At 39.6% G+C, this 23,517-nt stretch overlaps 1 protein-coding gene across 5 annotated transcripts in view; it reads left to right on the top strand.

The window, feature by feature from the left end:
* KCNH5 (potassium voltage-gated channel subfamily H member 5) overlaps positions 1 to 23,517 on the top strand; it is a 259,762-nt gene that overhangs the window by 173,606 nt on the left and 62,639 nt on the right. For 3 of the 5 annotated variants that reach the window (XM_072115835.1, XM_072115833.1, XM_072115837.1), the window contains one exon: positions 13,348 to 13,562. In XM_072115835.1, the coding sequence (XP_071971936.1) occupies positions 13,348 to 13,562 (215 nt within the window). The remainder of the gene's footprint in view (positions 1 to 13,347; positions 13,563 to 23,517) is intronic. The other 2 variants (XM_072115836.1, XM_072115834.1) reach the window with 1 other exon arrangement.

Here is a 23,517-nt window from a genome sequence, read left to right as displayed (position 1 = left end):
TTGTTGAAACGCGGCAGACTTCATCCTCGTCGGACAACGTACCTCGGGGATCGCGCAAGGACCGGGTAAGAAAATGTGCCCCCTATGGATCCAATTTTTTAGTTGCAATAAGGGTTTTAAGGACATTGATTTCAATAAATCAATACAATACAATGTTGTGACTTGTCAACTTAACCCTTGACTGGAAGCAAACCACAACCTCATACACACAATAAAAATATCATTGTTACTATAGTGATACACACATCTGGACATCTCCATAGAAGAGTAAAAGATAAAGTAGTACAATCAGTATGCACCTCCACATAAACCTATGAACAACCATAGTCCTATAAACCAGAGGGCTACAACACTAAATAAAAAGCTTAAAAATGTTTAAAAATTGTTACCTTAGCAATCCCTGTAGTTACCTCATTGCAAAAAACAGGTTTCATATCAATAGTTAATTCTCCAAATATAAGACAATTTGGGAAACCTGTTATATATAGCATATAGACAGCCGGTTTCGTTGGCTGTGCATTCGGTCTTCAGCACAGGGACTAATTATCTCAATGTGAAATTGAACCAAGCCGCAGTATGTTGCATAGCAGAGACAGGGCTAAAGACCTATTTGTCAGAGGGCTAATGTCAGCTTTACATCAAATCTGGAGGTTCTTAAGCATGACCACGTTTTATATAGTTTAACAACTATAAGGATAGACAAGAAAGCCCCTTACAGTTCAAGACTTTAAAGTATAATATATCACGATTCATAGGACAAGGTAACCTGATCTTTTTTCTATGTGTCAGTGCTGTACATGGAAAATAGGGCTCACAGTGAGTCATGTCGGCTACAGAGGTGTATAACTAAGGTTCCTCACTCGCCTAGAGCCGCTTGCATCCCTATTCCATATGGAAATGTTCCTCAGATTAATTAGTAAAATTCTGCAAGAATTTCCGGCTTTGGTATTTTATAGACAAAGCTTTATAGACATTGTATGGTATGCCAATTGGTATCCTTTATAAATGTATTATTTTGAGACTACGTATATACTCTTCCTTCCTCATTCTTTGCTGGACATGTCCAAATATGAAGAAAATAAAATACCCACAAAGAAATAGGTCTAATTGTTATGTACTTCACAGCTATACCGATTGCATATATAATATATAAGTACTACCTCCCTTGGCACTTATATAGGGACACTCTGTGTGGCTGGTCCCTATTGTCTCTCCTGGAATAACCTTTATGTATTTTAACAATATTTCTGTTTGATAAAGATAATTTATTTTTCACACTTTTTCAATATTTTCTTGGGTTTGTCTTTCCCATAATTTCTTTGTGGGTAGTTTTCTTTCTAACAGAGAGGTACAAATAGGTATTGTAGTTTGGTTACAGTGCATGTGTTGGTAACTTATCTGTATATGTTTGATTAGAGATATTTGTTTTATATGTCCAGATATGATGTCAGGTAATATGATATAATTATGCAATGTATTCATAAAAGGATATGCCATCGATCCTAGATGAACGTATTGGCCCACATTTACTAAAAACAGTGCAGTCAGTACTAGATGCAGTTTGCCTGTGTATAGTGCAGAGGGTGCCAGATTCATGATTTCTGGTGCCTGTTCTTCATGAATGTGGTGTCCTCTGCACTTCTCCGTCAAAGTGCATCACTTTTTTTCTGGTGCCCCTTTAACATGAGGCGTGAGACACAATTGTGTCTGTTTGAACTGAAAAGAATGTGCAAAGAAAACTGGCGCAAACACCTTAGTATATGTACGTATTGTGTTGTGAATTGTAGCCATTCAAGGATTTATTAGCATGACACAATATTGTATACAATTGGAGACCTGTTAACACTCCTGACATGTCTGTTTTAGTAAATTTGTGTTACCCTTGAAATAACCAATCTGTAGCACAATTTCTTTTAACTCTTTGTTGTTCAGTCCCTTTCATTTGAATAAATTGCCAACTGGGCATTGACAGTCGGGATTGTATCTGTCGCTGTAGTCTGTTCAGGGAATCCTTCTCAACTGGTGACGCAAAGTTGGCAGATTACACATAATAGAATAGAAAAACACATATGGGGTCATTTATCTTTAGTCTGGAAATTTGTGCTTGTTCTTTTTTTAGGAGGAGGCGGGCTTGTTTCATTATCTTAAAGGCTGATAAACTACCTTTTACTACCTTCGGCATATTTCACTAGAATGTTAGACTGTCTGTCAACAATTGTGATACATACTCTGAGTAATAAGGCTACATTCACATTGCTGTTGCCCACACGGCGCAGTATGCCAAAAAAAGATAGGACATGTCCTATCTTTTCACAGGGTACGGAGCGGTACGGTGCTACTACCATAGGGGGCTGTGCACCCATTGCCGTCTAAGGGGGGCGTATATAGGCTACCACACGGCTACCAATGAGACCCTTATAAGGAGACCCTTATAAGACTCAACTGATGGATTTCTACACCATCTCTACTCTCAGCCTCCCTGAGTAGATACTAAATCCCTTACGCTTATGATCCTGGGGGTCAGACCTGTCAAGCTAGCAGTCGGATCTTACACCAATGTGTGAAGGATACTCCCACTTTCATAAATGAAGCACAAATAGCAAATAAAGCTGCTATGAAAAGTTTTCCCAACCTTGCAGTCACCAAGTTTTAGCTAACCATCTGTTAGTTCCCCAAGAAGAGAAGAAACACTTCTTCTGTGTCGTCCACCCTGGCAATCATTGATGAGGAGCAGGGACTTTAAGATCTCAGTTAACTTCCAAGAAATGTTAGAGTAGCTCTACTCTTCCTTTGGTGATTCCGAGATACAACAGGAAAGCCCGATAACTGAAAACATGTAGTAGTAAAATGGTTCTAATGTTTATTACGGATAAATATATATGTAAAGAGAAAGCTTTTTGCTATAGCTTACAATCTGTCATCTCTAATACTTTTTTAGAATCTAACAAAAGAGTTGTACCATTTTCATAGAACATCAAAGCCCTTATGTAACTTCTTAAAAGCATATTTTATATACTGACTGTACTTGTTACAAGAACCAGGCAGTGATTGGGATCGGAGCTCTTTAAGCATGCAGGGGGGCAGATCTGAAGAGCTACTTGATATGTGGAGTAGCCCTGACCCCTCGAAGCCGAAAAAAGATAGGACATGTCCTATCTTTTCACAGGGTACGGAGCGGTACGGTGCCGCTACCATAGGGGGCTGTGCACCCATTGCCGTCTAAGGGGGACGTATATAGGCTATCACACGGCTACCAATGAGAACTGTAGGAGACCCTTATAAGACTCAACTGTTGGAAGAACAGGCACCAGAGAGAAGCCATTACAACTAATGAGAACGATGAGAAGCCATTACAACTAATTAGCATATACAAACCATAGTAAATGATCTATAGGGATGAGTTTGATTTGAGGAATCTACCACCTGGTTCTTAAAAGTAGTTTCCTGACAGTAGATTTCCTTTAAGACACAATCTCTATGTTACAATTAGAGAATCTCTCAGTTGTTGTATCTTTCTGCTTCTTATGTTTCCCACAAATAGAACAAGGTCTGCTGAATCCCATTGAGTTCTACATTTTAATCATAAACTGAATCTTTAGTTTAATGATGTATCTTTCCATAGACAGTAAAATTCTTAATGAGAATCGTTCAGTGCTGAGCATTCCATCCTATTACCACTTAACTGGACTGAAAGGAATGAATATTGTTTAGGGTCACAGGGTTATTGATTTCATCTCCAACAACTCCATTAAGGAAATTGAGACAGTATGAGGCATCCCATACACTCAGATGGTGAATACATGCAAGGAGAGGAGCAGGGAGTGCTTGACCTCTTCTATACACATAGGAAAAACTTTGAGAATCATGTAACTTTTCTTTCACTAAGTGATTGTTTGCCAAAGGATAGCAGACACAGAAAATTTTACATTTGTTCCATAACTGAAGAGCGGACATTTTGAAAAGTTAAACCGGTTTACAAAGTATTAACTCATTTTGCTCCAAAAAAAATTTGGCACAGACAGATGAAATTTCCAAGGTGCACCCTTGCACCTCACTTTCCCCCAACCCCTCTGTGGCAGGCTAGCTTACCTGTCTGTGTTCCTGCTCTTCTTCAATATGTTCAGTGACAGGCAGACACGCTCTGGCTTTCTAAATCTTAAAGGGCTAGCGCGCCGCTGATTGGCACTGGCCATACCAGCTTTTTATAAATTGCCAGCCTCTCCCTGTAAGCCCTGACAGATCTTTGTGCCTTCATGCGTTTAGAATAACCCCTGTGACCCCGGTTCTATTCCTGACTTTGCTCCTCTGCTGCCTGCCCTGACCATCTGCTCTGCCTTTGACTTTGATCCCGTGCTGCCTGTTTTGACCTCCTGCCTGTCCCCGACCATGATTCTGCATCATGACTCTGTACCTCGCCTTGGCCTTCACCGCGAGCAAAGTCTCGTGTCGGAAAGGTAAGTAAATGTGCCCCATTATCTTATTTCAGTTCCCAGACAATTGATAACAGTGTCCATTGGTGCCATGTTGGAGGCCGTCTTGTGCAGTGGATAATTACAACAAATCAGTCTTTAGCCACAATATTATTAATATATTGCCATGTGTCTTATTAGACATCACAATTTTTCTGCTACATGGCACAATTACATTGAAAAAGTATTGGAACCTCATTCATGATGAGGAAAAAAATAGCATCTGTCCGGAACTTCGAAGGGGAGATTTTTCGTGCAAAGCCTTTCAGATCTGTTTTGTACAATGTGGTATATATCATCTTTGGAGACTATCAGTCATGTCTATATTCTTAGTCCCAATGTTCCTGTATGGACTTTCAATTCATTATTATGTTTGACCATTTGTCTTCATTATCCAATGTCCGCTTCATCATCTCCTTGTAGTGTCAATTCATAGACTATTATAGAGTAAGGATGTCTCATTCACTGTATTTTATTAGGTTCGCTCACTTTATGGTTAAAGGGAACCTTTCATCAGGAAGATCATTTTGTCTTGGTTTCAGTTTCCAATAGCCTTTTGGCATGTTGATTTAAAAAAATGGAACCAGTGATTTTAATATTTTTTTTAACATTATCTGGCTCCCGGCTAGCAGTATGTGGTCAGTCCCAAGGGAAGGGAGGCTCGCAGTTCAATTGACAATTGCTTTTGACGGTAAGCTTACTTAAGTGGGGGAGGTAGCAGGTGAGATGCTGAGGGAGGAGGAGGGCAATGAGTGAAGAATGAATGTCAGAAAAATTAAGGAGAAAAAGACTTGTGTCTAATGAACTGCCCCCTAATATAAAGCACTGGAACTATTCTCTGCCACAAAGGCATTTTTTATATCAACATGCCAGAGGCTTCTGGAACCTGTTGTTCATGTGTGCTAGGTAAAATACAAAAACATCCTGCATCTTTTCCAGTCAGTATAATAATAGATACCCCAACATAAGCCCAATGGACCCCATTATAGACAAGAAACTCTTTAGTATACAGTTGGGTTTCCCTTTTTATATCTGAATATAGGCTTTCTAGGATTGTTCATGACTGAAAGATATTTCAGGGCACATTCTGGCCCAGTCTAAACTAGACAACTCAGCTAACTTTTATTGGTATTGATTGGCTAAAACAATATTTCATCCAACATATGATTACATATGGTTGGTTATATTACATATGACATTACATATACTATGGCTAAAATTATCCATTAACTTTAGCTAAAAGTACATTGACACTTCCAAACTTTTGCTTTATTTTGTGCAGAAAGTGGACGGTCAGCAAGCATTGTTCAAACGTACAGAGTTTAAAGGGAAGTCATCCGTGAACAAGCTTAATGATGCTTACTATTGCTGTGACTGGTATATGCCTCTGAATTTGATCCGTCTCTTACAAAGCCAGCAACTTTTCCCTCTTAAAGATGATACTTAAGGCGTCTTTGTTATCACTGTATAGTTTAAGAGGCCTGAACTTTTCCCTGGCTCCATTATCAAGTTTAGTTTTAAAGATAGCGTTCAATGAGAAGAATAAATGCAAATGTAACCAGCTTAGCACCTAAGTTATCTTGTAGGTGTTACTTACACAGGGTAGTCCGAGGCCAGGTAACTCATCCATGTTACTCCCTAGAGTGGCACTTAGTAGTACATAAAGTAAAGTCTAAGTCTCCCACCATGGATTTGTATGACATGTATCACTCACAAACATAGAACTTCATGTGAAGCCAGTTTTGTTCTAGTAGATATTTAAACAGATGGAAAAATATCCATATTTCCTTGGGGCAATATAAATGATTCATGTCGATATTGTTATAGAAAGACTTAGCATTAGTATAATGCAGCAATATAAACACTTATTCCCCAGGTTCTTAACGTGATGCTCCCAATTCATTTTTAGCAGTTCATATTTTTCTAGCTATACCTGTACAGTTTTATACAATGCTGTCTACAGTGCTTTATTGTATAATGCTGTGTGTGTGTAGGATCAGCCAGAATACGGACTTCTAGGCTGTTGGGAAAACCATATCACTAACTGTATAATAATGTCAGCGAGTCACACAGGAATCACATTGTTAGAAATCAATGGTAACTGTCAATATTTTATTGATGTTTGAATCCAAGCACAAACAAGGAAAAAGCACAAAAGAAAAGCATAAAATATGTATTACAAGATGTGTTGATATAAAACTAATTTGGGCATATGGTGGGCACTACAAACAATAACAGAATGTTCGAAAAGTGACATAACCAAGACAAGAGGGTAAGTAGTAACACAAAAAATTAGAGGATATTGATTAAAGAGAACCCGTCATGCAAAATATCCCCCCTAATCTAAATAGATTTTCATAAACTGCCATTAGAGAGCATTTCCTCTATCCCTTCATTGTCCCTCTACATGCCTGTAAACCTAAGAAATGAGGTCCTAAAGCTGTATGCAAATGACCTGTGAAATGTCCAATGAGTCATTAGCATATTCAAGCTGTCCACCTTATTCATGAGTGGGAGGTACAGCCACACCCCCAGTGCTTGACTGACAGCCTCTACAATGATGTGATGTATAATGATGTAATCTTTCCATGTGCTTGCTGCTGGCCACACCCCCTGCAGCCTTTGTGTGTATAGGAGAGATACAACAGCTCCAGGATGCAGCCATGTTATAGCAGAACATGTCAGGTACTTGTGTGACTGATGTCTGTGTCTCTGTATATTAGGAGGATGCAGCATGTCAGCAGATACAGCACACACACTAGCAATGCTTTACTATACATTACACCCAGACCTGAGCAGGGGGAGGAGAGGGGAGGGGTAACAGGGGTGACATCACTGCCTCTGACCATGTGACCAGCCATTTATCGTTTACATAATAAAGAAAATATGATTTTACAATGATTAATGTATGGATTGACTAGATAAAGACTGGGATGGGATCCTTGTGAGCTGCTCCAACAGGTAGTAGTGACAGGACTAGTGACACAGACCTGATGACAGGTGTCCTTTAAAGGGATTATTTGGAATCTTTACAATTTTTAATAATTGTTACTCACCTCTTCTGGCACTGCTGCTCAGCCAATGTGTCAGAGCCGTTTTTTGTTTGTTTACATAGATTAGGCACTGGAGGTGAACATAAGTGATTTGTTTTTATAGCCCCCAAAAGTCACTTATAAGATTTTTCAATCTGAACAACCTGTCACCAGGAGACCCATTTTTAGCACTCCACCAGTCCCCACAGAGCATAGTACATACACTGCCAAAGTGTTTTTGTATAAAAAATTGGTTTTACAGAAAAAAAGATATGTTATATTGTACCTTTCATTAGCATCTGCTGTGTGACTAGGCAGTTGCCAAATCGGAAGGTCTGGAAAGTGTATATAAACTGTAATTTTTTTTATGGCACTGTATGTGTATATGCTTTATGTGTGTGCATGAGTGTATAAGTGTCAGTGTTTATATGCTGTATATATGTGTGTGTATGTATGGTGTGTTTATACTGTATGTGTATATGCTATATGTACACTCCCCGGCCACTTTATTAGGTACACCATGCTAGTAACGGGTTGGACCCCCTTTTGCCTTCAGAAATGGAAGTGCATATGGAAGTGCATTGTTTACTCACCAGTAAAAATGGGAGGATCCTAAACCCAGAACTAAAATGAAAGTTCTGACATACATTTGGGGTAAATCCCTAAACAATTATATATAATTATATATATATATATATATATATATATATATATATATATATATATATTAGATCCAGTAGCAAAAACTGCAACTTTTTACCCCACAATAAATATCAGATTAGGATCACATATGAAAAGAGGTAAGAGAAGTTCTCTTGGTGCCCAAATAGAGGTCTTTGATCATGTATTGTTACAAATACAAATAAAATCCTCTTGGTTTACACTGATAGTATTACTTTTGCATTACCATATAGAGTTCAGTGACACCTAAAGGTCTATTCAGGGTACAGCACATCAGCAAATAACCCCTGCACAAACAAAAACATAACTTTTAGAAACACAATTGCTATAAGTTAGACCAATATTATTTTATTAGGTTTAGCCTCACTTACCGCTTGGTTTATTTTACCTTTTATATTAGACTATTTATAGCATTTTATGAAATCAATATTCAAGTAATATTCTGCGCACTTGCTAACTTTTTGTGAAAAACTGCAAACTTTAGATTTATACGTATTCAGAGTATACAGATTTTTTTGCCAAGTGCCATAGCAGATAGCTGAACATGTATTTTTTTTTGTATGCCACACAGATCTACAGTAAGGGTCAATTAGGAATAGTGGATTGTGTCTGCAATCCTTCATTCTTGGAGGCGAGAGCCGAGCACATTAATCTCCACAGTTATCCACAAATTGAACCTTATGAACAGAACCATATATCATGTCCTCTGCTACAGTAACCACCTCTCGTCACACATTTTATGCAGCTTCCCACCCTGACAGAGGTTCGCATCACATATTGAAGCGAAGGAGTTGAATATGAGTAATAACCCTCAATGTGATTTACTATATCTTTTCCTACAGTTGCCAATATGCGCCTAAATAAATGCTAAAGTCATGTTTTTCTTAGGGAAATTAATGTGCCAAGTTCAGCCATGCCGTTGGGTGCCTGAGATTCTGTCCGCGGAGACTCAGAATGAGACTCATATATTATGTATGTAGGGCTGACCTAGTAGGTGACATCTCACTCAGAAAGCGCCTCATAAATTCTGAGACCCATGGAACAAGTTTTATGTGTGAAATTCCAACAAACGATACTCACTAAAACAGTAAAAATGTTAAAATCAGAATAAAAAGTTTTCTGCATAGACATCACCTAAAAGCTGGGCTCGCTCAGCAACTTTACCTGCTTCATGGCAAAGTTTGGTTTGCTCTTTGTCTCTTATCAGCCTGGGTATTGTACAAAACCATTGAAACTTCAATATCTGTTGGTGGCAGAGTAAAGGTGTTGTCCATGCTTGTGAGTAGTATCCCCCATGGAGCAGTTTCAATCTCCTAGGGATGTATTGTAGGTTTTTTATTTTCAATCAGAACTACCAGAGAGAAAATTAAAGGACATTTATCACCAGGGTGAATGATTGTAAACCAAGCACACTGACATGCTGTTGTGTGTCCCCTCTGATAGAATTTGTTCTTCTATTAGCTTCTTGTGTCCTTCTGTTTACAAAACAAGGCTTAAAAATTATACAAATGAGCCTTAGGGGTTCAGGCTCCGTTGACAGCTACGGAACCCAGAGCACCTCTGGTTCATTTGTATAATTTTGAAAGCCTTTTTTTGTTAAAACAAGTCCATAAGAAGCTAAAAGAAGAGCAGATCCTATCAGAAGGGGGGACTACTTTCATGTAAGTGTGGTTGGTTTACAATCATATTGGTAGATGTCCTTTAAGTATTGCAAAGTCTCCATCCATGAGCCATCAGTGTGATGCACAACAAGGACAGGAAAAAGCAAAAAAAACTCTTTTAAACTGTTTTCCAATGTGGTCAAGATGTGACAATGAGCTTTCTGAACTGGTGAACTTGTATGTATACATTTTACTATAAAATATTAAAATCATTTAAAAGAGGTCTGCCACCTCCCCAGTTATTATAATCTGCTGGTAGCATGTTGTAGGGAAAAATGTGCTATGAATTCCAATAAATCTTACTGTTACTGCTCATTATGTAGTTTCTTAAAAATCTCAATTTCACCTCATATGCTAATAGGGGAAATGGACATTGTGTCCTCAGCACCTGAAGCACTGCTATTCCTGTCTGGACCACTTCCCTCTCCATAAGTCTGTCTTGTGATATGGTGTTACACTGGCAGAAGACACTGGAAGGCAGGAATAGTGCTCATGGTCCACATGCCTCATTAGCATCCAGATGAAACTAGGAATGATTTTTAGATTGCACAATGAGCAAAAATAAGAGAGGAATATTGGAAATGATTCTATATACAGATTTCCAGGCTTGTCCCTGTACTTGTTACCCGTGTCTTGATATCTAGAATGACCAGGTTTTATTGTGAAGAAGTAACCTGCTTCAAGAGATCTGTGAATCTGCCAGAAATTCAGCACAAACCATGTATGCAAAATTTGGGGAGTTGAGTGTCTGGTGGTTAAAACTTACATGTGCAGGTTATCAGTTGTTATCTGGCAGTAACTCTTTTTACTGTGTAAGAGACATAGAAAATGGTTTCTGAATTAAGCATTAATACCCCAAATTCCCATGAAGGAGGAGGACCACTTTCAGCAACCTTTTGAGGGGAATCCTCATTGACTCATTTAATTTTGCTTATATGTGTGGCTCTTGGAGTTCTGTTTCTACCACCTCACCCACGGACCACAAAAAGCATCTTGCTTTTTACGTCTTTCAGATATAATTGCAGTTTAGCTGATAATATAGTATGGTTTTGTTCTCTGTAGGATAGACAGTTAAGTGGTGCATCTAGGTTGTAACGTGGTCAGATAGGACAAGTGGGTTCTGTATTTTCTGAATCCATGCGACTTTTCTCAGATGCAAGATGAAAGGAAGGTTCTATATTCATTAAAAGGAAACAGTAAAGTGTTTGATCTTTCTGCAGCAGGGAAAGGTGACATTTTAGCAGTAGATCATGATCAAGGGAATCTGTAATGGTCATTATCAGGACATGACTGATGTAGCTTCAGATGAATACAACTGGTAGTAACATATTTTATAGAAGACATGTCAATATAAAGATGTTGTGTACTGGAACATCAATGTAGATCCATGTGCAGCAGCCATTAGTCTGTTTTTTCTTCTATATTTGGCTTCTTCTGGTTATATCTTCTATAACACAATTGGTGCACTCAGTGTTCAAGGGATTAGTCTTAGCGTGGTTTGATAAAAATCTGAAGATTTTTACCCATAAAATATGATATATAAAGTATTATCTATTTCTGGCCATATATGTAAAGGGAAAATCTTGGGGGGAGTTTATTATGTTTTCTAGACTAGTTTTTGTTTTGTTTTTGTACTTGTGCCAAATATTGCTTCTTCTTTATTTAAAGTGCATATTTGATAGTATATTTTTTTCTAAAATCAGTAGATATTTTGTAGTAGAACAACTTTTCCTATTACTTTCATTATCTATTTCCAGCAGTTTCTTTCCTTTTCAGTCTAGTCGGTTAGTTTAGAAGTAGCCGTCTCTTCTGGCTGTGCTGCTTTCCCCTGTAGAGGGTTTACACAAGAAACCGAACCGATTATAACTGCTGGAGGGAAGGGATTGATGCTCCCTGCTCACTCTGAAGGGAGGGGGAGGTAATGTGATGCAGTCTGAATGTTGCCGGCAGGAGAGCTGTGTCTGTGCAGATCTGTGGATGCAGAAGTTTCCCACAATTAATTATGAGGTAAAGATCTCCTCTATTCCCTATCGGTCTCTTTTCCCAGACTTTATCTGTCTAACATCTAGCTGTCTCCGCAACAACCATCCTCCAACTTCATCTCTCCGAACACTATCTGCACTGCAGAGAAGATGTTAACCATTAGTACAGCACAGACTATACAATTGTTACATGTAACAATTTCTCATCTGGTAAGGAAGATTTCTGACAAGCAGCTTCACAGCAGACAACGGGAAATAACGTATCACAATTTGATAAAATTTAGACAAACAGATTTAACATTTGTAACACTGTTGACGGGTTCAGAACCTGGATGTGTTCCCCATTACAAGGTTACTCATAGCTGCCTTGCTTGTCCATGTTCCAGTAAACCTCTGCTATATAGTATGCCATGTATCTCGTGGAGAGGGGTAGGGGCAAGCAGCACTCACCCCCTCCTCCTCTCCTATGCGCCGATGTGTGCCTGCCGAGCACATGTTATTGTGAATGTAGCCTTAAAGAAACAGTGTGTGCCCCACCTATCAGCGCTCACCTGGGGAGACATAGTTCTGCATGCCGTGCTCCCCAGCACCAGAGCAAAGGTGGCTATCTTGTCCAGTGCTGCTGTGTGATGATCATATTTCTACTGAATTCTTTTGTTTGACTTACGGCTTGTTCTGTCACTACATTCCTGATTTGTGTCCCTTCATGTATGACCTCATTCTGATTCTGGTGCTACCTGCCTCAGCCCCTTGCCTTTTTCCTGATATTGCTTGTACACTGCCTGCCTTGATTTCAGACTGACCTTGACCATTTAATTGCCTTATCCCTAAGTGTCATGAACCATCACCCTTGAAAGGGTGGATACCAGAGAGGTACCACTAAGGTAAAGCCATTAGTGTGTGTCCCAAAGTCAAACCAGTAGGTTAGGATGGTGGTTTCATAACTTGCTGCTTGTTACAAAATTATTTGTGCCAGAAAGCTAGTACAGGTAATGGCTCTAACCTACGCAAGTCTGGCTCATAGGTCAGCAGAAATGCAACATTATAAAGCGGTTGCTGAAGAAAATGGATACAGCACAATAATATACTACCTTGTAGAATATGTGGCTTTACATTTTTGATTTAATGTTAAAGGGTTTTATTACATTTTAAAATGGGGTCAGAATTGTATTGATAATATAAATTGTGCAACATAAGTTGTGCACCTGATTGCTGATTCTTTCACTCAATGATCATGTGTGAATGCTCGGCACGTGGCCAATAATTGGCTCAGTCGTCACTTTTGGAATTAATTCTATTTTGACATGGAGTGGAGCAGCAGAACTATAAATGAGAACCTTCTGAACAGTCAGTACAAGCTTTTTTTTAACCATAGACTGTCACCTGGCCCTTCAGAAAATCACTTTAGAACTACTGAAATACCAAATGATTAAACATTATTCTACTAATGGCATAAACTTTTCATTCTGAATAAAATGTATCTGTGTCATCTATAACTGACTTTGACCTTTTTTCCTTTTAGCTCTCCTTTATGCAACTATTTTTGGAAATGTGACCACCATTTTCCAGCAAATGTATGCCAACACTAACCGCTATCATGAGGTGCTGAATAATGTACGTGACTTCCTCAAACTCTATCAAGTTCCTAAAGGCCTTAGTGAAAGGGTCATGGATTACATTGTATCAACGTGGTCCATGTCAAAAGGCATTGATACAGAAAAGGTACGGGTCCATGAGGTAAACGTTCAAAAATTATGCATTTCAATTTTAAACTATTTACCATGTGCATGTCCATAACTAACCATAAACCCATAAACTAATTTGCATAACATTTCCATGCATGTGGTCACTTGGAAAGCAGATAGAATTATTCTCATGTGTGATCTATGTATGTATGGATCTCTATGACAAGCTCCAAATTGGTGGGAGCATAGTGTGGACTTGTAGCCAAAAACCATATGCAATTTATATATTTTGTACCATTCCAAGTGTGCCCTAAATAAAAAATTTTATATGCAACATCGCCCACTGGGACCTAGCCTTTCTCTGGTGGTTGTAGACAGCCGGGGCCCAGAATACTGGAGTGGCTGGCTTACGTAGCCTTGGGCATGTTGTGGTCACTGTGCTGGGTATTGGGACCGGATAATGGGCCTATAGCCTGGCAGGTCTCCCTCAGGTGGTGTGTGCAAGAAATATGGAGGGAGAGGCTTATATAGGAGTCGCTGAATGATGGAGGACAAGGAGCCCGTGATGGTGAAGCAGCCTGATCCAGGGATAACAAGAAGGCACAATGTGCAAATCAACTTCCAGTTCTTTATTCAGCAACAGATTCAGCAAGCTGGAGACCTGATGGAGATAGCTGATCTGCAGGATGGTTTGTCGCGATCCCGCGGTGCATTGTCTGACGTGGATTTGGGTCCTGTTAAATGCTACGTAAATCGGAAATAGTTGGAAATGCAGTCTGTGGACAGTTAGTAAATGTACCCCAATGTCTAAATTTTGATGCAACAACAAGTACTAAATAGATATAGGACACAGAACATGGCGGCTGGTACCAACAATAGCATGGAGCATAAATTGTCAAGTCTACCTAATGAGAATGGCAGTGAGGGTTGTAAAGTTATGGCCTGGGTCTACAGAGATGCAGTCTTTAGTGGGGATCTAGCACTGGACAGAGATGGGGAACAAACACATCCATAATATAATATTTTTTCAGAAATTCTCCTCTAACTCAAAATAATCAGGAGGGTTGAAGTAAATTTCAATTCCTCAGCTGTTGGCCTGAAGGCAACAACAAAATAATATATGTCACTCTCTGCTCTTTTGGCATAATGCTGAGAATGGCTGTTATAATGTGCTGATGGTGACTGCAATAGCCTATCTCCTACAGGGTAACAGGACTCAGTCTGAAATGTCTTACAAGTACACATATAGATGCTGCACTTATTACAATGAAGAGTTGCTTGTCAGAATATATTCTGTTGCACTTCAAGATCGAATTTTGCTTAATATTTAAGGATGTAGATATGTGTGCCTTTTCTACCACTTCTTTGGCTTAACATATCATCAGATTTAGGATGTGAAAATAACCATCTCCTTAAAAATAGCAATGTATTGTGATACTTTATCGCAAGAAGTCTATCCTATACTTTTCTACCCAGTGTCTGGCTACCCAGTGGTTGTCTTGTGGGTCGCAGACAATCAATTGTTATACTAGAATATTGTAATATTACGGTAATTCATCATTACTTAAACATGCAAACAAAGATCCACAGAGAGTTTGTATACAGCACTAAAGTAAGTAGCAAGACTGCTGAATCACTAGATAAACATTCAGGGATTATTATTAAGGAAGTTAAGGCACATGGGCAACTTTTGTAAAAGTGGCCAATCCCTTTAATGTTATTCAAGCTAAAGTGGTAGTTACTGTACTAATGCTTGTATCTTGTCTTCATTTATGAAAACCAAACTGATTCTATACGATGAGAGTTTTGTTGATCTTCTTATTATAGCATGCCTTGAAGAGATCTACCAGATGTTGAATGTTGTGGGGTTTCTATAAGTCTATATTTAAGCTTCTGAAAGAGCTTCCCTTGTCCTGCTCCAAAAAATAAAAACAGAAGCCTCACAAGTTAAAAATGATATAAACCAATGGAGCTCAAAAGGTGCAACTGACAAAGCATTAGTTGTCCCAATCCCCTTACTAACAGTGCAGTGCCCCTAGAGTTCTGAATAAATTGTCCCCACCCGGTAATAACCCAAATCGGGACCTTTCTCTCCAGGAGCCTTATAGCAACATATTTTTATGTATAAAAGAGTCTCTGAAATTACATGCAAAATAACTTAAGACCTGAAATAAATGTTCATTTGGAACAGAAACCTCCAGTGATTTCATCCATGCTTTTGTGAAATGTCCAGAGAAAATAAATTAAAGAATAACATCCATGCCCCTACAACAAAAGAATCTAAGTACTATTCAACACCAACAAAGGGGAATATTTGTCTTGTATATTTGATGAAGTCGCATGTCACTTGGGAAGATCATTTTTCACTAGCTTCCTGTGCTTCACTGAGTATTTCACTTTACGCTATTAATTACAATCCATTAATTTTGTTAACATTTTAACATCTAAAGAGGTTACCTGCCAACCCAGTATTGTCCTATGACAAGAAGGTTCTGATACACTGGGGTTAAAAATGATTCAAAACATCCATTATTCCACAATGCTCTAAAGAGCTCAATGGTGGAAGTCTCAAGGACAAATACCAGTCTATCATTACAGCATCACATTGAATGAAGATGAAGTGAGCCAGGATGGGGAAAACTTTAGAGTTTTGATTCTTTCTATTGATCCTGAGGGATGTGAAAACCCCATACGGCATGAGCAGGTCATCCTACACCTTGTAGTATCTTCTACTGTATATGCATTTCTGATATGCAGATCTTAAAGGGAGTCTCCTATGTCCCCCAAGCATTATCATCCGTTGCAGCATGCATTGCATGTTGACAGAAAAATATCTGTCATTACAGAGCTGAAGACTGGGTCCTGTAGTGTCCCTCACCCTTTGTTCACTTCCTACTTGCTAGTCTTGCACTAAGCCCCAAGTGATAACTAGGTGGTGGTCCCTACATTAGATACCCAATAGAAAGCAAAGGTTGAAAGACAGACAAACACAAGATAGAATTTGGGTCAGAACAAGCTGGGTCAAAAAAGGCAACAAAGTACAAAACGGTGAGGCAAAAGAATAGTCAAAAATCAGAGTAACCAGAAGTAATAGCAGAATGCATGCTTGTGAGCCTAGAAAGGCAATCGTAGGCAAGGAGTTAGATCACAGGCACTTGGGCACTATTTTGTGCAACGTGACACACACCCAGCCCAGAGAGTCTGTTCATGTGTCTGCAAAACCTTTCGTTTATAATTAACAAGAACTATAGTGATCAACGTTAGTTTGATCAGTGATTTCTGACAAATATCTTTATTATTTCCATTAACCTATTTCTGATAAGTCCCCATTTAAGTAATATGCTAAATCAGGGTGTTGGTGTACCCTTACCATACAGAGCACCACTACTCCTGCCTGGATCACTACTCCCTGCATCAGATAAGCAGGCAAGGGGGAGGGCACATTTACTAAGGGTTTTGTGGAAGTTTTCTGGGGGACTTTGCACATTCTTTTAGGTGCAAACTGCCTGCACAGGTATTTAAGAAATGTCTGTACCACATTTGTGTCTCTCGTGACCCTTCTGTGGTGCAGCTACACTAGGCATCATGCAGGGGCGTGGGGACAGTAACATCCCCCACCAACCCACTCCCTACCGCCTGCGCCTGGCCGGACCCACCACTTCACAGTTTAAGCTGGGAATATATTGGAAATGACACAATGGACAAAACAATAATTGTGTATTTCTTTAAAACCTGCTATTAGCAGATTACTGGAGGTGGTGAACTCTCCCTCAAGGGCTCTAGTCTAAAGAGCCAATCAGCAACCTACTTTCAGGACAACCAAAACAAAAAAAATCTGATCCCAGCCTAGGACCAGCTGGCTACTACTGAAAATTGGATTTTATGGAGTTTAAAGAGGACCTGTCACCCCGAATATGAGCCCCAACAAATGTGCCCCCATAATCCTCTCCCCAGCCCCTTTCTCCCCAGCCAGTTTAAAAAAAAATTATTTGTGCTAAGTTGATTTAAACTGATCCGACCTCTTACTAAATAAGAGGTTGGATTCTCGTATCTTGTGTCAGTGCAGTCGGCCTTATTCATTAGGGGGCCAGTCGACACACCCCCAGCATGCGCCTGTCAGCGGGGACCTGTATACACAGCGCGGTCACGGTATTCTTCATATACAGCACGGCCGCGGTATTCTTTATACACAGCGCGGCCGCCGTATTCTTCATATACAGAATACCTGTATATGAAGGCTGTATATGAGGAATCACAGCCACTGTCAATGCAGCGCGACCGTGCTGTGTATACAGGTCCCAGCGGACTTTCTTCTTCACAGCGCCAGGCTTACACAGGGGCATGCTGGCTGGGGAGAGGATTATGGGGTGGGCACATTTGTTGGGGCTCATTTTTGGGGTGACAGGTCCTCTTTAAGTAATTTGCATGCAAGGTCAGCTGATAATTGTATATACTGAAATGAACCCCCAAAATTTCTTGAGTCAGCTGGGTACACAGTAACACGCAAAGCAAAAAATAATGTGAGGTTCATGCCAATTACATCTATATTTGTGCAATATGGAGCCACTGGTATGGTATGTGCTGCCAGGGATATTCTGCTATGTTTATCCTATGAATTCCATGTAAGTAGAGATTAAAACTTGGTCTCAGGTAGCTTAGTCGTTCTGTTTTTTATCTGTGAAGCCCTCCATGTGGAATATTTGTGTAGAATGTCCACACAATCCATAGATGAAATAGTTAAACACGAGAAATCTATTTATGGCTACAAATAGATCTGGTTAATATTTCCTGCCTTCCTATCTTCAAAATCTCAGTTTTTATTGCCTGGTGGCTACAATGTTGACCTTGCTCTGTATGGGTTGCGCTATACAGTACGTGCTGAGAACAAAGAAAACTCCATTATGTAAATGGACTTAAAATGAATTTATAGTGTTTCGGGATACACACAGATTTCTTAGTGCAGTACACAGTACAAGCTAGTGAATAATTCAGTTGTAAGTATGTGTGTATTGGTCAGACCCAAAAGCTGGCCCTGGACAATATGCAAAACACCAGAAATTGTGATTTTTCCCCTTTCATGCCATCCACTTGGTGTGGAGGGGACATGAGAGGACCACTGCCAAGTGGGCTGGGGTGATGCCTTTCTGCACTACCTAGACCAGTGGTGGTGAACCTATGGCACTGCCGTCAGAGGTGGCACTCAGAGCAATCTCTGTGGCACCCAGGTTTGGTAGACATGACTCAAGGCCTCGTCCTGCAGTCTAAGGAAACCCAGGACATTCTGTGCACCGTTCTATTTTGAAACACGCATCCTGAACTTCCTGAGACTACTGGAGAAGAGAGAAGGTGTGGACACAGCTGGATGACCATTAGAGCTACGAATCCAGGCCCTGTATTTCTTATTGTTCAGGGAACCCTGGAGGAAAGCTACAATGACACACCATATTTTTCCAATTTCTTTTTATTGTATCAGTGTCATCAGGACACTGATACGATTGAAAGCTCTGACAGAGCTGGGAGCTATAAGTTACTGCTTAAATTGGCATGTTGGCACTTTGCAATAAATAAGTGGGTTCTCGTTGTCATTTGGGCACTTGGTCTCTAAAAGGTTCGCCATCAGTGACCTAGACCATGCTAATGTTAAAGGTTTTTGCATATATTTTTTGGCCACTGGTGCATCCTTCAGATTTTTCCGTGGCCGTGGCTTCCATCAAATGATAAATCTCCCCCTATGTACAATGAAAGTGCTCTTATAAGGGAGAACCAAGAACATTTAATTATTTTAAGGAGTGAAAAAATTAGCCTTATAATTTATCAAAAATCTATGTCTGGCTTATAGATGAAAAAACAAATTACTGCCAACTTATTGCACAAAAGACAACTAAAAACTTAACAGTTATGTATTTATATCTGCAATCTGCTCCTGTCTTGGTCACCTATCTCCAGCAATTTCTTTGTTATCTTCTTCAGTTTAGCCTAATCATGCAGTTGATGTATTCTCTGCCTGTGCTGATTATCTCTGTAAGCATGTAGTTTGTTTACATAAAGGATACGGATACAGTTACACAGAGGGAGGGGGGGTTGCTGGTCCTTACTTACAATGGAGGTAAGGTCATGTGATGTTTAGCTACCAGGAAATCTATGTCTGTGCAGATCTGTAGATGCAAACTAGTAAGGTAAAAGGTCTGTTCCCTTTTCCCTATCAGTCCCTCGATCTCTTCACCTCAATATACTACTATGCAGCACCCCTTCCCTACCTTCTCCTTTATATGTCTCACTGCTTTTTTCTACTACTTATGCATGCTCATTTCTGCTCCATGTGATGAAAGCTGGCAGGCAGGTCACTAAATAGTCCTGTATGTACACACAATGCAGAGCTGAGTGGATTTACTGAAGAACAGAAAATACCATAACTGTGGAAAGAAATGGCAAACAGCACAATGTGGGCATCATTTGTCTTGTAAGGGGAAATCACCTGTGTTAATTGTGGCACACCACTATTACTCGCACTGGAATTGAATTCTACACCAGTCCCCAAAATGTCATAATTTCAATATGGTGTGGTTTCTGGTGTTCAGGGCATGACACATCAGGCACATGATGTGCTGAGCAATTCTCTTTAACCCATACTTTTCCTGGGCCCCTGATTTTGTAGTAGTTCCCTAAATGCAGTGTACAGGTATGAAGTGGAGCTTGTCATAAAGGAAATTGTACACATATATTGAAGACTATAGTTAATGGAATCCTACCATCAGGAATCTACCTATTAAGGTAAATCCGATGCTAGGTTCCTTCTAATGTCCTAAGCCCTAAACTTTCTCTCCCTAATCCTTTTTTATATAACCTAGCCAGATCTAAACTTCCTCTTACTAATATGCAACTCTACGCCCCAGAAGGCTCTGATATTCTACCTCCTTGCGTCACCTCGACCAGCTCAAGCTATATGCACGCCCCCGGCTTCTTCAAGCTTTGTACATGTGCAGTAATCACTTCAGTGTTGGCGGCTGCCACAATACATGTGTGCACTGACCAGGAGCTACTGTGCAGGAATGCAACTTGTGCGCAATCAAAAGTCAGGAGTGTGCGGAGGACATGCAGTGTGATGGGAAAGCCAAGGCTACTGGGGCATAGAGTAGCCTTTGCTCCCACAGCCCCGAGGGGCTACTCCCCATCATAATAGCCTCTGCCAAAAAATTGCATATTAGTAAGATATAGTTTAGATCATATAAAAGAATTGCTTAAAGATAGTTTTGGGCTTAGGGGGGACCTACCATCGGATCTACTTTAATAGGCAGATTCCTGATGGTAAGTTTCCCTGGCCCATGCTCTGGTCTGGCCCAATCCTTGACCCAGCCTTCACATTGTGTAAGGGAGAGAAAAGTCGCAATTCCTAGCGCACAAAAAACTGGCGTAAAAGCCATGATAATTGGTCACTAAAGAGTTTTGAGGACCAAACATTAGAAGGATTAAGAGTTCAACTTTAGCTTAAAGTGCATAATGTTCCTATCTTTCCTTATACGGCAGTACAGCAGAGCAGCCATTGGTCATTACATTACTCTGCTGACCCAATTCCAGACTTCAAAATAAAGTTTCCGATGTGTATGCTCCACAGACCTAACTAGTTAGTATGAAAAACGCAAAATTTAAGGTTTTCTAATAATAGAAAATATAAAAAAAAAACATCAAATGTAAAAGAATTATAAAAAAAGTTTGATTTATGACATATATGTGTCATTTTCTGATGAGAATTTCCCTTACAATGATGACTTTAAGTAGGTTAGCTGTTTCTAATAAAGAACGTGTGCGAGAATTGCTCAAAATAGCAACCTGTCAAATAAAAGGGGGAACACACAATGGTAGAACAAAGTTCTGCACTCTAAATGAGCACTCAGGGTTCCTATGGTAATGTACAGCCGTCTTGATTGTTATAGCAACAGATCTTCTAAAAATAATACTTAAGGGAATGGTTGATATATAATTTCTGCACCAAGTGGAATGACTCTGGATGGAAACACTTTATGAGATCTAATGAATGAGATGTATCATGCTAAAAGTTACTTGTGATAGTTTAAAAAGTTGCTATTCTAATTCAGGATTTAGCAGAGGATAATCTGGCAGTCAACTATTATTGTGCACCTGGAGTTTTAAATAAACCTCTATGGGAAGCCATTCTTAAGCCAAGGTGACCTCATGACCTCATATGACCTTGTTATAATCAACTCATACAGCATATAGACAGTAGAGCTACCAAGAGCAAATGGTCCAGAGTGTGGGACATCCTTCAAGTGTCATTAATTTATAGTCAGTTTTCTGTCTTCAGTCTGTAATACGAATGAGAATTAAAGGGGTTTTAAAGCAGACCTGTCACCTATAAAAACGGCACTAGGAGCTAAAGTAATCAGCTCCTAGTGCAAAAACAGATGAAGCAGTGTTACACTGCTAGCGTTATCAGAAACCTCCGATAACGCTAGCAGACACTGCCGCGCTGTACACTAGAAATGGCGGACCGCTTTGAGAGAGGGGGCGGGTTTAAGGATGGTGACTGCTGCATGACGCGCTATGGAGTGGGTGGGACAGTTCGGGGAAGAGGCAGTGCCTCGGACCGCCACCTCATGAACAGTGTCTGCTAGCGTTATCAGAGGTTTCCGATGCATCTGTTTTAGCACTTTAGTAAGCAGCACCTAGTGCCCTTTCTATAGGTGACAGGTCCTCGTTGATGATTTCATAAAATGAGGTCTGTATGTACAGAACAGTGATAAAAAATGCTAACTGTTTACTACTATTTCTGAATGGTGCATTATAAGACGCCATCAGCTATGTCAGAGTAAAAGGGGCAAACAAAGTAGCTCAAAATAGTATCCCAACCTCCTATATTGTTTGTAATCTATGATGTGATGTAGACTGGAGTAGTTTGTTTTTTGTTTACAGACATTGGACAAGTTACAGAGAACTGTGTGCTGGGATTTATGGCTCTGAGAGAGGCAACTGACCTGTTTTATTTAGAATTTGTAAATATAATAGGGGCGGATTTATCAAAGGTATCTAAATGACGGTGAAAAGTTAGAAAGACAGTCTTAAACTATGCCAAATTTATCAAGGTGTCTAATGCTGGAAGCTTAACCATGTGTAGAATAAGACTTTTGCCTTTTTGTCTTAGTTTGCACATTCTATTACTTGAAAATTCTGGCTCATTTGAATTACTATTAGCGCCTTCTCCTTTTCAAGTGAAGCCACACCCCTTTTTTGAGGTCACTTGCGTTTTGTTGTACTAGTCATTAAAGTATCTCAATATTGCCTAAAACAATGGATAAATGTGGAGTAATTCAAACAATTTTTTGTATAAATAACAGAATTCAGTCATGATTATCTTCCCCAATTTGTCATAAATGAATAAAACCGAATTTATTAACACCAGAACTTATGCTGCCCTGTGTTGGGGCTGTTAAATATTTAGTTTCGTTAAAAAAAAACCCTTACAATTTTAGGAAGAAACAATGAAAATCCACAATCCTCATTCTTCTGACCTTGCTGGCATTTTCATGCCCTCGTGTTATTTTTGGATGCAGTCTCACAATGTAAACGTTACACTGTGACATTTCCAGGCGTGCACTAAATGAGGCCCCGTGTGTGTTAGAATCCATGTGTCCAAATAAGAAATTGCCAAAAAACCTGTCTCAGCGGTCGCCCCCTCTCAGCAACCCTATTTATAAGACAATGAATAATATTTGGCAGATTTATAAGAACTTACTGTACATGGGGGAGGTTTTTTTTTTACTCTTAAAAATGTCACTTCTGCTATTAAAAGGCGCTTGTCACTCATATTGATGGAGGAACATTTCTTTTTTTAATAAAGCTTACAGAATGTTACATTTTATACAGGACTCCAGAAAGCTGCACTGATAAAATTCTGTTTTTACATTATCCTCAGGAACAGAAAATGGCATTTACAATATTTTCTGGAACTACTTTTCGCCTGTAAATCGCAAATGCGCTGTGTAAAAGATTAG

Source organism: Engystomops pustulosus, chromosome 7 (genome assembly GCF_040894005.1).
Source record: "Engystomops pustulosus chromosome 7, aEngPut4.maternal, whole genome shotgun sequence".
NCBI classification, from domain to species: Eukaryota; Metazoa; Chordata; class Amphibia; order Anura; family Leptodactylidae; genus Engystomops; species Engystomops pustulosus.
The sequence above is the reverse complement of the archived record's forward strand: the minus strand, read 5'-3'. Positions and strand labels throughout refer to the sequence as shown.